Here is a 15,501-nt window from a genome sequence, read left to right as displayed (position 1 = left end):
TTGCCCGTTGATCTACATTCCTACCCTCATCCATAGAGAGGTTATGTCTCTCCAGCTTCATATTTCCATATTCACCAGGTGGCTGATGAATACGGGATGGATGAAAATGAGCTGAGATTTAGAAAAAATAGAAAAACTGAATACATATGAAATTTTCTTACTTGCCTCAGGACCTAATGAAACAGCATTGGTTATTCAAGCACGTGTAAAACTCAAAGCCAGCAGGCCACACATTTGAATCCAGAAATATCCACTTTTTGTTTTCTTAACAAATTGTGGCCAGACTGGCAGTCCTCCATCCCACCTGTAAGCATTCAAGCTAGCTAACAGTATATGAAAAGGAAAGCTGATGCTGAAGGCAGGCAGACTGGAGTCTGAGTACTACTTTAGTGTGTATTGAGAGGCCTGTGTGTCTTTCCGGTAATAGAATTTGTCTCGTCATTTTGATATCACACACCAGCCGAGATATGGAGCCACAGAGGGGGAACAGAGCCTTGGAGAAGAAACACGCAGCTCCATGAAAATAGGTTTCCTCTGCAGAGGCGAGTTTAATGAGGTCACTGGGTGGAAAAACTGCAAAGTTAATTTGCAATTTTAGTTTTTTTTTTATTTGCAGCTAATTTCATGCTAGAAGGCTGGGCTGTGTGGTGCTACATGAGCACAACACAATAATCAAGTAGTCATCTTCACTGAAAACATGCACTCGATTTTGATTTTTGTTGAGGGCTTCTCTTTTTTGGAACAGTTTATGTGTAAGAAGAAACCTATCGGGGGGGGGAGAAAATGGTTTGCTTCAGTGTTTGCTGCTGATGAGACTGATGAATTTGGCACCCCTGCTCCTGTAGTGGGGATCAAAATTTAGATTTTCTGGTTTCGTGTTATCCAGCAGATGTTATTATAAACTAAGGTGGCTGCCGTGGAGATTATTATACCTGCTGAGTATTGGGCGACACAGTCTGGTATCTGCGCACGTTTGTCTACAAAATCTATAAAGAGTCGCATCTCACCTGTTTTACTATCAGTTCTCCTTGAGAGCAGCAGTTATTATCAAAGCTACACCTATTGGTGGCGTCAGTAATAGCAGTTTAATCTCCAGCTGTGGTTTTTAAGCTAACATTAGAACAGCTGTTTTGACAGTCTGTACATTGTTTTGTTTAGATTTTACAGGACTTATTAACTCATTATGTCCACAGGCAGAGCGCAGCGGCTGTGATGTCCTCAGCATCCCTGTGCCCATTCGCCGTGGCGGTTCGGAGTCCAACCTGGACGTGGTTGACAGCGTTGGGCACGACGGCGTGGGTCTGGATTTCACCAAAGGAGCGCTGGGTATCGACAGCCTGCAGCAGAAGATCCTCAAGGTAAGAAGGAAAACATCACACACCTGCTTCAGTGTTTCTTTGTAGATTTATTGTGTTTGATGTGAAAATCTGTGGGTACACATGTAACAATTCTTAATAAAGACCCCGCAGTTCTTAATTTGATCTTTCTTTAATACTAGCTTTGATATTAGAATTCTCAGTGTGCTTCTAGAATTAAGACATTGTTCTCACAATTCTGAATATGATCTTTGAATACTGGCTTTGAGCTTAGAATTCTCAATGTGTTGGTAGAATTCTTCCTTTGTTCTGACAATTCTTAATTTGATCTTTCTTTAATACTAGCTTTGATATTAGAATTCTCAGTGCGCTGCTAGAATTAAGACATTGTTCTCACAATTCTGAATATGATCTTTGAATACTGGCTTTGAGCTTAGAATTCTCAGTGTGTTGGTAGAATTCTTACTTTGTTGTAACAATTAGAATTCTTAGAAGCTTAGAATTCTCAGTGTGTTGGTAGAATTCTTACTTTGTTGTAACAATTCTTAGAATTCTTAGAAGCTTAGAATTCTCAATGTGTTGGTAGAATTCTTCCTTTGTTGTAAGAATTCTTAGAAGCTTAGAATTCTCAGTGTGTTGGTAGAATTCTTCCTTTGTTGTGACAATTCTTAGAATTCTTAGGAGCTTAGAATTCTCAGTGTGTTGGTAGAATTCTTCCTTTGTTGTAACAATTCTTAGAATTCTTAGGAGCTTAGAATTCTCAGTGTGTTGGTAGAATTCTTCCTTTGTTGTGACAATTCTTAGAATTCTTAGAAGCTTAGAATTCTCAGTGTGTTGGTAGAATTCTTACTTTGTTGTAACAATTAGAATTCTTAGAAGCTTAGAATTCTCAGTGTGTTGGTAGAATTCTTCCTTTGTTGTGACAATTCTTAGAATTCTTAGAAGCTTAGAATTCTCAGTGTGTTGGTAGAATTCTTCCTTTGTTGTGACAATTCTTAGAATTCTTAGAAGCGCAGAATTCTCAATGTGTTGGTAGAATTCTTCCTTTGTTGTAACAATTCTTAATTTGATCTTTCTTTAATACTAGCTTTGATATTAGAATTCTCAGTGCGCTGCTAGAATTAAGACATCGTTCTCACAATTCTGAATATGATCTTTGAATACTGGCTTTGAGCTTAGAATTCTCAGTGTGTTGGTAGAATTCTTACTTTGTTGTAACAATTAGAATTCTTAGAAACTTAGAATTCTCAGTGTGTTGGTAGAATTCTTCCTTTGTTGTAACAATTCTTAGAATTCTTAGGAGCTTAGAATTCTCAGTGTGTTGGTAGAATTCTTCCTTTGTTGTAACAATTCTTAGAATTCTTAGGAGCTTAGAATTCTCAGTGTGTTGGTAGAATTCTTCCTTTGTTGTAACAATTCTTAGAATTCTTAGGAGCTTAGAATTCTCAGTGTGTTGGTAGAATTCTTCCTTTGTTGTGACAATTCTTAGAATTCTTAGAAGCTTAGAATTCTCAGTGTGTTGGTAGAATTCTTCCTTTGTTGTGACAATTCTTAGAATTCTTAGAAGCGCAGAATTCTCAATGTGTTGGTAGAATTCTTCCTTTGTTGTAACAATTCTTAATTTGATCTTTCTTTAATACTAGCTTTGATATTAGAATTCTCAGTGCGCTGCTAGAATTAAGACATCGTTCTCACAATTCTGAATATGATCTTTGAATACTGGCTTTGAGCTTAGAATTCTCAGTGTGTTGGTAGAATTCTTACTTTGTTGTAACAATTAGAATTCTTAGAAACTTAGAATTCTCAGTGTGTTGGTAGAATTCTTCCTTTGTTGTAACAATTCTTAGAATTCTTAGGAGCTTAGAATTCTCAGTGTGTTGGTAGAATTCTTCCTTTGTTGTAACAATTCTTAGAATTCTTAGGAGCTTAGAATTCTCAATGTGTTGGTAGAATTCTTACTTTGTTGTAACAATTCTTAGAATTCTTAGGAGCTTAGAATTCTCAATGTGTTGGTAGAATTCTTACTTTGTTGTAACAATTAGAATTCTTAGAAACTTAGAATTCTCAATGTGTTGGTAGAATTCTTCCTTTGTTGTAACAATTCTTAGAATTCTTAGGAGCTTAGAATTCTCAGTGTGTTGGTAGAATTCTTCCTTTGTTGTAACAATTCTTAGAATTCTTAGGAGCTTAGAATTCTCAGTGTGTTGGTAGAATTATTCCTTTGTTGTGACAATTCTTAGAATTCTTAGAAGCTTAGAATTCTCAGTGTGTTGGTAGAATTCTTCCTTTATTGTGACAATTCTTAGAATTCTTAGAAGCTCAGAATTCTCAATGTGTTGGTAGAATTCTTCCTTTGTTGTAACAATTCTTAATTTGATCTTTCTTTAATACTAGCTTTGATATTAGAATTCTCAGTGCGCTGCTAGAATTAAGACATCGTTCTCACAATTCTGAATATGATCTTTGAATACTGGCTTTGAGCTTAGAATTCTCAGTGTGTTGGTAGAATTCTTACTTTGTTGTAACAATTAGAATTCTTAGAAACTTAGAATTCTCATTGTGTTGGTAGAATTCTTCCTTTGTTGTAACAATTCTTAGAATTCTTAGGAGCTTAGAATTCTCAGTGTGTTGGTAGAATTCTTCCTTTGTTGTTACAATTCTTAGAATTCTTAGGAGCTTAGAATTCTCAATGTGTTGGTAGAATTCTTCCTTTGTTGTAACAATTCTTAGAATTCTTAGGAGCTTCGAATTCTCAGTGTGTTGGTAGAATTCTTACTTTGTTGTAACAATTAGAATTCTTAGAAACTTAGAATTCTCTGTGTGTTGGTAGAATTCTTCCTTTGTTGTAACAATTCTTAGAATTCTTAGAAGCTTAGAATTCTCAATGTGTTGGTAGAATTCTTCCTTTGTTGTAACAATTCTTAGAATTCTTAGGAGCTTAGAATTCTAAGTTTGTTGGTAGAATTCTTCATTTGTTGTAACAATTCTTAGAATTCTTAGGAGCTTAGAATTCTCAGTGTGTTGGTAGAATTCTTCCTTTGTTGTAACAATTCTTAGAATTCTTAGGAGCTTATAATTCTCAGTGTGTTGGTAGAATTCTTCCTTTGTTGTGACAATTCTTAGAATTCTTAGAAGCTTAGAATTCTCAATGTGTTGGTAGAATTCTTCCTTTGTTGTAACAATTAGAATTTTTAGAAACTTAGAATTCTCAGTGTGTTGGTAGAATTCTTCCTTTGTTGTAACAATTCTTAGAATTCTTAGAAGCTTAGAATTCTCAATGTGTTGGTAGAATTCTTCCTTTGTTGTAACAATTCTTAGAATTCTTAGGAGCTTAGAATTCTCAGTGTGTTGGTAGAATTCTTCCTTTGTTGTAACAATTCTTAGAATTCTTAGAAGCTTAGAATTCTCAGTGTGTTGGTAGAATTCTTCCTTTGTTGTAACAATTCTTAGAATTCTTAGGAGCTTAGAATTCTCAGTGTGTTGGTAGAATTCTTACTTTGTTGTAACAATTAGAATTTTTAGAAACTTAGAATTCTCAGTGTGTTGTTAGAATTCTTACTTTGTTGTAACAATTCTTAGAATTCTTAGAAGCTTAGAATTCTCAATGTGTTGGTAGAATTCTTCCTTTGTTGTAACAATTCTTAGAATTCTTAGGAGCTTAGAATTCTCAGTGTGTTGATAGAATTCTTCCTTTGTTGTAACAATTCTTAGAATTCTTAGAAGCTTAGAATTATCAGTGTGTTGGTAGAATTCTTTCTTTGTTGTGACAATTCTTAGAATTCTTAGGAGCTTAGAATTCTCAGTGTGTTGGTAGAATTCTTCCTTTGTTGTGACAATTCTTAACCTGTTAACTAGCCACTCCAAAATCACCAAAAACGCCCGAAAAAGCATACCCAAATTAAATCAGCTGCTGTTCCTGAACTCTTTGGACCACAGAAGCGCCGCACTCGAGTAAAAGACAAACTTAAGTGTCTCCTTAGCTCAGTTTGGTGGCACTCGGAGTAACAGAAGCAGCTTTTTTTATCCAGTAAAGGACTAAATGTAACTCATGATGTGAGGAAGAAAAAAGCTCTTTTGAGTCCTTTCTTTAGAAATCAGAATTTTTTTATTCCAGTGGAGGCTTTTCCTCCACTTTCACAAATTCTCAAATGTGTGCAGTGCAAACTTATTATAGTTAACTAAACAAAACTATTTAATTAACTAGGAATGGTAGAAATAACACATTTTAAAAAACTAACTTAAAATTTTAAAAAATCCAGGTTCAGTTTTTGCCTTTGTGGTGAAATTTCTCAGAACAGTCAGACTGATGAAAGCAGCAAAGCAAACACATCAGTGAATGAAAGCAGACCAGAGAAACCGGTTTTATCTGTAGCGGTTACAAGAAGCATCGTCGTGTTCTTAGAAACCTCCACCAGTCACTTTCAGGTGGCAGGTTTTGGCTTTTTCTGCTTTCAGTTTCATTTTAATACTTGGCGTGGATAGAATATATTTGATTGCATGATTCAGTGAAGAAAATGGGAAACAGGTTGTAATACAAACCCTATTAACTGCTGCATTTTAGCAGCAGGAGGTTAAAAAAATGATGTAGAGGGACTTTGTTTAGTTCTGGGGAAACGCCACGGTGAGGAGGTTCAGGGAAGCTAATCACAACACTGAGGGAAGCCTTTAACACCAGCTCTGTTTACCAGGGTTTAGCTTTATTCCAATGAACTCACAGGATCACTTTTTCACAAGCCTACAGAGCAGCGCATGTGTTAACATCTCCTCCTGTGGTTAATATTCAGTAAGGATTGGAAGTGAGGCGCAGTATGAAATTAGTATTTGGTGAGCACCCAAACGGTGCTGCTGTCTGTATTTATGCAGCATTACTTTATTCTAACATGGAGGCGTGAAAAATTAACACACATAACATGTAAGGATATCAGTGAGTATAAGAAGTATTGGTATTGATAAATCCTAATGGTACCCTGAAGCAGTGTTGATGCCTCCTTAAATTATTTTAAATGTTCAGCAGCCGTTTTCATGGAAATCCAACTCTGTCCTTTCGTTCTGCCTTCAGGTGACGGAGCAGATTAAGGTGGAGCAGACGGCTCGTGACCAGAACGTGGCTGAGTACCTGAAGCTGGTGAACAATGCTGACAAGCAGCAGGTGTCGCGAATACGACAGGTGTTTGAGAAGAAGAACCAGAAGTCCGCACAGACGATCGGTCGGCTTCAGAGAAAGCTGGAGCAGTACCACCGCCGCATGAAGGACAGCGAGACCAATGGGAAGCACAACCAAAAAGATGGCAACAGCAAGGAGTCTGGGACTCACAGCAAGGAGGGCAGCCTGCGGGACATCAGCACCAGCGGGCGCCACCAGGCGCTGGATAAAGTAAAGACGATCGGACCCGGCGTGTCACTCTCACCGCCGTTCTTTTTCAGTAAGCCGCGGGAGTTCGCCAACCTCATCAGAAACAAGTTTGGCAGCGCCGATAACATCGCCCACCTGAAAAGCTCCATGGAGACGGGGACAGGGCTGCAGGTAGAAGGTGGGGCGAGGGGTCTGAGCGGCAGCGCTACCACAGTAGCCAAGGTGACCAAGTACCCGAGCGATGACGAGTGTTCTACCGGGACGTCTGCATCCGCTGACTCCAACGGGAACCCAGCGGGAGGGTCGGGGATGGGGTCAGGGGGTCCGGGGAGGTCGGACTCCAGTGGGCGTCTGGTGGAGGTGCTGGACATGGTGCGGGACATCAGGGAGGCTCAGGTACAGCTGGCAGAGGACATGGAGACTCTGAACACACAGTTTAAACGAGATTACAACTACGTCACGCAGGTGTTGCAGGAGGAGAGATACAGGTGAGCACAGCAGCAGGAGCCTAAGGATGGCTTACACTCAGCTTCCCAAAAAAAACTAAAAACTTTTTTTTTCCAGAAAAATGTTCATGGAATTTTCCTTTAAGTCCAGGAATAGACTTAAATCCGTGGCATTTTAACAGATAACAGAGTGCACACTCATATTTCTTTAGTGAACACTTTTTTCTCCCTTAGGTAACAAATAATAATTAAACATCCTTTTATAATCTGTAGTTTTCTTATATGTAACATTTATTTCAATGCTATAAAACTGAGAGGAACAAGTCACTGTCAAAATTCAAACAGCAGAGGATGAAAAATGCAGTTTTCCTCCCTCAGCTACTTCCTTCCTCTGCTCCCCATAACGAAGCCGTAACTGCAACGTGTTTCTCAGACCGAACAGAGCTTCAGCGAATGTGAAATATTAATTTTATGCAGCCTAATATTACAAATCATGAATTTGTCTCCAGAATAAGATATTTAGCTGCTGTTTTCAGAGGCTGTGCACAGCTGTCACTACTGAATTAAGTGTGACTTGTAAAATCAGTTGTTTTTGTCACTGAGTTCTGAATTAAGTTAGAAAATCCAATAAAAGCCAGAATTACAGCTGCAGTGAAACTGAGAGACCCATGAGAAAAATGTTACTGTGGATAATATTTCTGCTGAACATGTTGTGTTTTTTTTGCTTGTTTTGTGGGAAGTGTTGGACACTTTGTGACAACTCACAACCTAGAATGAAAACAGATGAATGCTAAAAGTTTGCATGACTATAAATATATGAAATTAAAAAAGTGATTTGCGCATCGCTTTGTGACAATAAATCGGTGGGTGAATAAAATGTGCCCTTTGAATGAAACACATCCTGCTTTTGGAAACCAGAAATTATTATTTTCTCAAATATAATTGATAAAATAATCAACATAATAATGGATAATATAGCCTCCCCAGGTATACGCCGATTAGATATTGCTTGCACATCAAAAAGTTTGAGGATCACTGATCTGTATCATGTAAAACTGTGCATTAACTATTTAATGAAGAGGTATTTATACTTCAGTGCTTCTGTAATTGTAACATTTCTCTCGTAACTGGGCTAATGTTGTCATTAACTGAGCTGTTGAACTTTAAAGAGCTTTTGACAGTTTAAGAGTCCATTATTAAAAGCTGTGGTAAACTAAAAATAGCCGGCAGAGCTTACACACAAACCCCCAGCCAAGGGCAAATGCTTTCAGCAGCTCGGCTACAGCAGCAGATAAACTGCTGTCCTGTTACATGCCCACACACTCTCAATAATGCATTGTTTCTCTCTCCTTGGCTCTCCGCCTCCACCTGCTCTGCATGTTTGTGGGTGTTTGTGTCTGTCAGGTATGAGCGGTTGGAGGACCAGTTAAATGACCTGACGGAGCTGCACCAGCACGAGACCAGTAACCTGAAGCAGGAGCTGGCCAGCATCGAGGAGAAGGTGGCCTACCAGGCCTGTGAGAGGGCCAGGGACATACAGGTGATGTATGTTTATGTGTCAAGAGCTGTTGTGTAACCCACCACACACTTAAACTGGAGCACGTACAGCACTTTCATTCAATTCAATTCAGTTTTATTTATATAGCGCCAAATCACAAACAGTCGCCTCAAGGCGCTTTGTATTGGAGGTAAAGACCCTACAATAATACAGAGAAAACCCAACAATCAAAATGACCCCCTATGAGCAGCACTTAGTGACAGTGGGAAGAAAAAAACTCCCTTTTAACAGGAAGAAACCTCCAGCAGAACCAGGCTCAGGGAGGGGCAGTCATCTGCTGACCGGTTGGGGCTGAGGGGAGACTTTACAGTCACAGGGTTCTTTAAGATGATACCAAGATCGTTTCATCACCCGCTGGTTTATGAAGTCCCGCACCGAAGCCTCAATTGGAGCATTTTCACTGTCTCCGTCTTGGTGTTAAGAACGAGCGAGGGGCTGATCTGACCGTTGGTTTACGACCTCTCAATCACAAGTCATAAACCAGTGAACATGCACGCAATCTTTCTTACTGAAACTTAGAATGACCTAAATTTACAAAATTGACTTAATGATTTATTCATTATTACCCAAAATAAGTGACTGAGACCTTAAACTCGTCAGCAAAGTGTTCAGAGAGGGCCTCGGCGCAGAGAGGTTCTACAGGACCAGAAGTCTTTTTTTGCAGCCACAGAAAGCGCCCCCTGGTGGTCATGAAGACCACCTGTGGTCTTTGTAGTTATCAGATGTAAACCCAGTTAAACACCTGTGACTGACGGTGCTCCCCACCATCTAAACACCATATGAAGAAATGTTTACTGTAGCTTTATCTCCGCTTCATATCACTGGAAGATTAATATTTTAGAGAATTAACTAATCTGAGGGTGTTCCTTGCATTTTGTTACACATTAGAGTCCAAATGATAAATTGATGATTTGGAAATCTCTCCTAACATGAAGCTATGTCATTGTCTCCTATTTATTTCTAATGGGACAAACTTTTGCTCGTGTTCCTTTCTGATGCAGCTGATGTTCATGTGTGATCCAGATGTGCTGCCCTTCCCCGATGACTCGCCGCTCTCCGGTGTTTCCCCGGTCTCTAATGTGTTGCGTATGTGTTGTAGGAGGTGCTGGAGGCGTGCGAGACCCGTGTGTCGAAGCTGGAGCTCCAGCAGCTGCAGCAGCAACAGACCATTCAGCTGGAAAACACAGACGCCAAAGTGCTGCTGGGCAAGTGCATCAGCATCATGCTCGCCATCGTCACCGTCATCCTGATGTTCGTGTCCACGGTGGCCAAGTTCACAGCCCCGCTGCTACGCAGCCGCCTTCACTTGGTGCTCACCTGTGTGGGCGTGTCTTTGCTAGCGCTGCTGTGGAAGAACTGGGAACATTTGCAATGCGCTTTGGAACGATTGTTCCTCGCGCACTGAGGCCAGTTTGACTAAACCTCGGATCCGGGTCTGGCAGGGAGGATTTTACATGTAGCCTTACGTCAGCCAGCGATTCTGGGCTCCGCGGTCACTCGATTTTAAGGATCCTTGCTTTTCATGTCTAAAGTGGGTCCTCTGAAATCTGCACATGGTTCACAGAGCCTCACCCAGAATATGTAAGCTGACATAAATGAAACACCTGAACCGAAACTCTCTGAAGGTGCGAACATGAAAACGTGGCTGCTCTGCCGGAGATGTGTCAGACCAACAAAAGATAAATCGGCTCAGCTGCTTTCATCTGGTCACCAGGAGACTCTGGTGGCACCAGCAACACACAAATAAATATATGTCTAAATATAAATGAGTGGGATTACATCAGGGTGTGAAATAACAGTTATTTTTTTCCTGTCCTTTAAAGGGAAGTGTTTCTGTTAGAGCACCACCTCTCACCTCCAAACAAACTGGCACTCATGTGTCCAGTGGATTCGATTTGATCGCACACACCAAGCCAGCTGTGACAAACACAAACACACATCCACCTGAAGGTTGATTCGTACTGTGCGTCTCTCTCTGCTGTTCTGTATTTATGTGATTTATGTTTTGTTTTTTTTCCTGCGTCTCCTTCGAAGCAACACTTTAAAGTCTGGGATTGCACATTGTTTTAAGCTGTTTTCTATCAGTGTGTAATTCTGTGTATTTGTGTGCATTGTACGCCTGCTTGTGTGTCTCTGCACCGTGTTTCTTAAAGGAACAGTTAGACGTTTTGGAAAATGGGCTCGAGGCTGCGTGGTAGATATGAACCTAGAGCCAGGAGATGGTGAGCTTACAGTACAAAGACTGCAGCGCCGATGAAAAGTGGCGCCCAAACCTGCTTGTATTGTCCTCCCGTTCCACCGTTTTCTCTCTGTAGCCGTTTTTATTGTTTAAGTCTGACCTCTGACTTTTAGTCTCACCTAAAAACAACCAGTGTGGGAATCACAGTAACCTGCCTGCTTCGTTCCCAATGTGAGTTCCTTTTTTCTTCTCCAGAAGAGTCCCTACTCCACTTTTTTTTTTTTTTTTTTTTGCACTCTTCTGGTGCAGAAAAAAAAAAATCTCGAGTGGCACGTGTTGATGTGTGCAAGTCTCGCCACTCAGGAGCCGTCTGGGAATCGACCCCAGGCAGTTATTTTAAAGCTAAATGAATGTATTCACCAGTAAAGTTTAACAATTTTAAAAAGTTTTGTCCAAAATAAGTTTAAAATGCTTATATTCCTGCAAGTTGTGCAACGTTACATGTTCATTAAAGTCTTCATCCAGTGTTACCCACCAGAGCGGATTTCATGCTGCACATACCTTCATCTTTGCTTTGACACCCTGCCATCACAGTGTTCAAACTGCCATTAGCATTTACTGTGCAACAAAACGATTGCCTCAGTACGTTTCCTATTTCAGCTGTTGATCGCCTCTTTAAGGTCAGCGGGCAGGACAGCCACCATCTTTATTATGTCGAAATCGCCCATAAACAGAGCCACGTCTCCTCCTCAGGGAGTCATGATAGTGACTCTGGAAAAAGCAGATGTCCATCTGTTCAGAATGGGATTAGCGCAGCATTGTTGTGGTGATATATTTTGCCCTAATCCTAAAAATGTAAAGTCTTTCCTATCTTGCTGTCTGAGGGACGTGTTCTCACTTGTGCTGTCTGCAAAACCAGTAAAATACGCAAACATCCACACCAAAACTGGAGCAGACGCAGGGCCAAAAACAAGTCAGTGAAGAAAAACTCGCACACAGCTCCTGCTCTTGGTTAATGTGTACAAAAACCCAGGGGACTGGTTCCTGCTTGGCCCCCTGAACCCACAGCACGTTGCTGTCAGTGTTTCTTTGTTGGTTAATGAGCATTAAAGATGCTGGTAGCTTCTAAAGTTGGCTAATATCTCCATCTTCTGGCTCTAACTTCACACTGAGTAGAGAAAAAAGTGACTTTTCACAAAATGTCAAACTATTGTTTTCACTGAAAGCTACTGAACTGCCTCCTCTCTCATTAATTTGGTATTTATTCATGTGGTTTTGTCATGTTTGTGTGTTCAGGTAACTGTTGCTTCTCAAAGCTTTTTTTTTTTTAAAGCATCTAACGTTGAGGAAGGAAATATTTTACTAACTTCTGGAGGTAGAAGAGAAGCAGAGCCTTTTTCACACATGCGCTGCAGCCATGAAATTTGTAGAGAGGACACTAATGTCTGATGGAGTTAGGTGGAGGACTTCCTGCTGTGTGCTGTACCTGTGAAAAAGGTGATGTCGTCCTGATTTGAAATGGTGTAGAGGTCACACGTGATCACACGTGTGTCTGACTTTAAGGTCCTGAACCATTGGACTGTCTTTTTGAGAGGTGACCAGAACAAATTTAAATGTGTGTGTGAAGCCTTTGATACCGTGCTGTGTTCATGTCCAGTGGGAATAAAAGCAGCCCTCAGATGCCGCTTTCATGTCTCACGCTGCCCTGAATCTTGGACAATTTGAAAGGTTGCAGATTGTTCTTTTTTTTTTTTTTTTTTTTAAACTTGGAGTGTATGTTCATGCATTAAAGCAGGATGTTCCCCAGCAGTGGCAATACTGCCATTGTAGCAGCTGTTTTTTCCCACGTGACATGAATGCAGCATCACAGCCTGGACGGAGGGAATCGAACAATGTAGCTCCCCGACCCTGTTTCACTGTGATGAGGGAGGGGGTTTAAATAGGACTGATGCCTTTTTAAATGCAGCTTGTTTCTTCTTCTGTGTGACTCGTTTCTGTTTTTGTCTTTTTTTAAAAAGCCAAATATGGAGGTTTTTATGAAACCTAAGCTCGTTTTTGATGTTTCTTTGCAAACTGGTTCAAACACTATATCTGTCAGGAGAGACTTGCAGCTCCTCTCCAGAGGCTCTGAGTTTAGGTTGGTTGTTTTGTTTTTCTAATGTCTGTCTCTAATATCTGTGCATTAGTTTCTGGTTATGGGTTTTTCAAATAAATCTTTGTTTTTCTAACATGGTCCCTTTTTATTCTGAGCTTCTTATGAATTATAGAGGATATAATCCCACAGGACAGCGCTGATATGTGAAGATCAAACTGCTCTGCAAGCTTCATAAGGAGTACATACATAAACTTGGGTGTAAATTACTTTGACTTGCAGGTTTTAGAAACTGCATCATTTTAACTGCATATTATTTCACGCCTGAGTTCACTTTAAATTTATGGATGCTTAAAATTCATTATAATTTGCTGCAAAGCTCGTTAATTTCCCAGTGATTGCAGGTGAACAAAGGGAAGTAATGTGTTCCAGTCACAGATGGATCTTTAAAAGAAGGCCAGGTGTCTCTCATTGCTCTTCATTATGACCGGCATTGTCATTTTAAATTATGTGAGAAAATCACAACAGCTGCTGCGGCCCCACCCAGCAGATTTCCAGTTATCGTCAGTTTTCTGGTTTTGCTGACCCCTGTTAATGACGTCATGTTGTTTGTTGTTTTTCTGCAGAATTGTTTCCCCTTTACAAACAGTTCATACATTAATGATGTAAACATGAATGCTTTGTTGCTTTTAATAGAGGTAGAGTGACACCTAGTGGCCGAATATGAGCATTACCTCCAAATTGCACTTTGTAAAATCTACTGTCCAATACCTCTAAAGTTTTAATGCATATACCAACTTCAGATACTTTTTTATACTATGCAGAAACAATACTGAAAGAATTATCAATATTTACTATTAATTTAGACTACTTTTTTTTACTTAAAGTAAAGCTGTGTTTTTTCCTGTCAACATATTTTTTGGAATGCCGAGTTCAGTTTCAGTAGCCAAACCCAGGGCTGATTACTGCCAGACCTGTTGAATCAGGAAATCACTTAAATATAACCTGTCTGACAAAGTGAAGCAGGTTAAGAGATCTCAAAAAGCAATGCATCATGCCTCAGTCTAAAGAAACAGCTGAGAAAAAACGTCACTGACATCTATCAGTCTGGAAAGGGTTACAAAGAACCATTTCTAAGGCTTTGGGACTCCAGTGAACCACAGTGACAGCCGTTATCCACACATGGAGAAAACTTGGAACAGTTTTCCCAGGAGTGGCCAGCTACCAACATTAACACAAGAGTGCATCAACGACTCATCCAGGAGGTCACAGAAGAACCTGAACAACATATAAATAACTGCAGGCCTCAGTTAAGGTCAGAGCTCACGATTCCCATGCCATCCATCAGTCTGTGCCCTGAAACTCAAGCTCACCTAGGTTATGCAGCAGGACAATGATCTGAAAACAGCAAATCCACCTCTGAATGGCTAAAGAAATAAAATGGAGTGACCTAGATGCTTTGGCATGACCTTAAACAGGCTGTTCATGCTGGAAAACCCTCCAGTGTGCTCACGTTAAAAACGGTCCAAGTCTCAAATAAAGAGCTCAGTGTAGTTATCCCTATGAGCCATCAGCTGAGGCTTCAGACTGCTCTAAATGTGTAGTTTCAGACCAGTGTTCTACTCTTTGCTCTGCATGATGTCAGAGAGAGTGGATATCCCTAATATGGTCATATCTGGCACACAGCCACCCCACCCACCTTTGGGTTCTTTGTTAAGGAGGGGCAGCCAATCAGAAGAAATTTGGCTTAAAATGTGCTGAAGCGAGTTGTTTCAGACAGAGGATGAAGTGATGGACTGCAACAAAGATAAATAAGGATTATTTGGAACTTTGAATAATGCAAAGCTGCTCCAGTGAAGTCCAAGCATGAAAATGTGCGGCAGATTAGGTATGAATGAATAATTGCACACACATCTTTATAGGTTTGCCTCCTCCCGGTAGGACATGCCCTGAACATCTAGCTCAACAGGCCCGAACCAGGGGCGCAGCTACATACTTTCTGAGGTGAATGTGGACACATTTTTACACACACAACGCACCATCCGCAGCCTCTCAACATTTACTGTGTTCATGTGTGCAGATCACTTATTCATGGGCTTATAAAATACAATTCTTCTATGACATATCTTACCGACTGTCTTTAAACGAGGACAGGAGGAGGGGAGGTGAAGGAGCGCAGGGGCGCCTAATCAGCGCCGCGCCTCTGTTATTGATCATGTCATGTGCACCGCTGTTAAATACAGAAAATGCAACTACTGAAATATTTTCCCACATCGTTTTGGCGCCCCCCTCTTGTGCGGCGCCCCAATGCATTGCATATACTGCATACCCCCTTTTTGCGCCACTGGCCCGAACAACCCCAACTGGCCAACCGGGGATCCGTCCGCCAGGGCTTTTTTTTAAATTATTATTATTATTATTATTATTATTATTAAGGAAACCGCCAGGGTGAATACTAACGTAAAACAGACCGCTGCGTTCATCCGCAGCAGCAGGGGGCGGCAGTGAGCGCTGTCGTTAATTTTTTGGCGCAAAGCGGAAACTGTCATAATCGTCC

At 40.5% G+C, this 15,501-nt stretch overlaps 1 protein-coding gene across 1 annotated transcript in view; it reads left to right on the top strand.

Moving 5' to 3' along the window:
• Positions 1-13,080, top strand: part of LOC115773590 (transmembrane and coiled-coil domain protein 3) — a 40,832-nt gene extending 27,752 nt beyond the window's left edge. Inside the window, exons 2-5 of the mRNA XM_030720406.1 lie at positions 1,194-1,358; positions 6,376-7,157; positions 8,520-8,655; positions 9,773-13,080. Of these exons, the coding sequence (XP_030576266.1) occupies positions 1,194-1,358; positions 6,376-7,157; positions 8,520-8,655; positions 9,773-10,078 (1,389 nt within the window). The 3' untranslated portion in view covers positions 10,079-13,080. The remainder of the gene's footprint in view (positions 1-1,193; positions 1,359-6,375; positions 7,158-8,519; positions 8,656-9,772) is intronic.
• Positions 13,081-15,501: the final 2,421 nt, after the last annotated feature.

The sequence above is a fragment of the Archocentrus centrarchus genome, chromosome 23 (genome assembly GCF_007364275.1).
Source record: "Archocentrus centrarchus isolate MPI-CPG fArcCen1 chromosome 23, fArcCen1, whole genome shotgun sequence".
Lineage (NCBI taxonomy): Eukaryota > Metazoa > Chordata > Actinopteri > Cichliformes > Cichlidae > Archocentrus > Archocentrus centrarchus.
The sequence above is the reverse complement of the archived record's forward strand: the minus strand, read 5'-3'. Positions and strand labels throughout refer to the sequence as shown.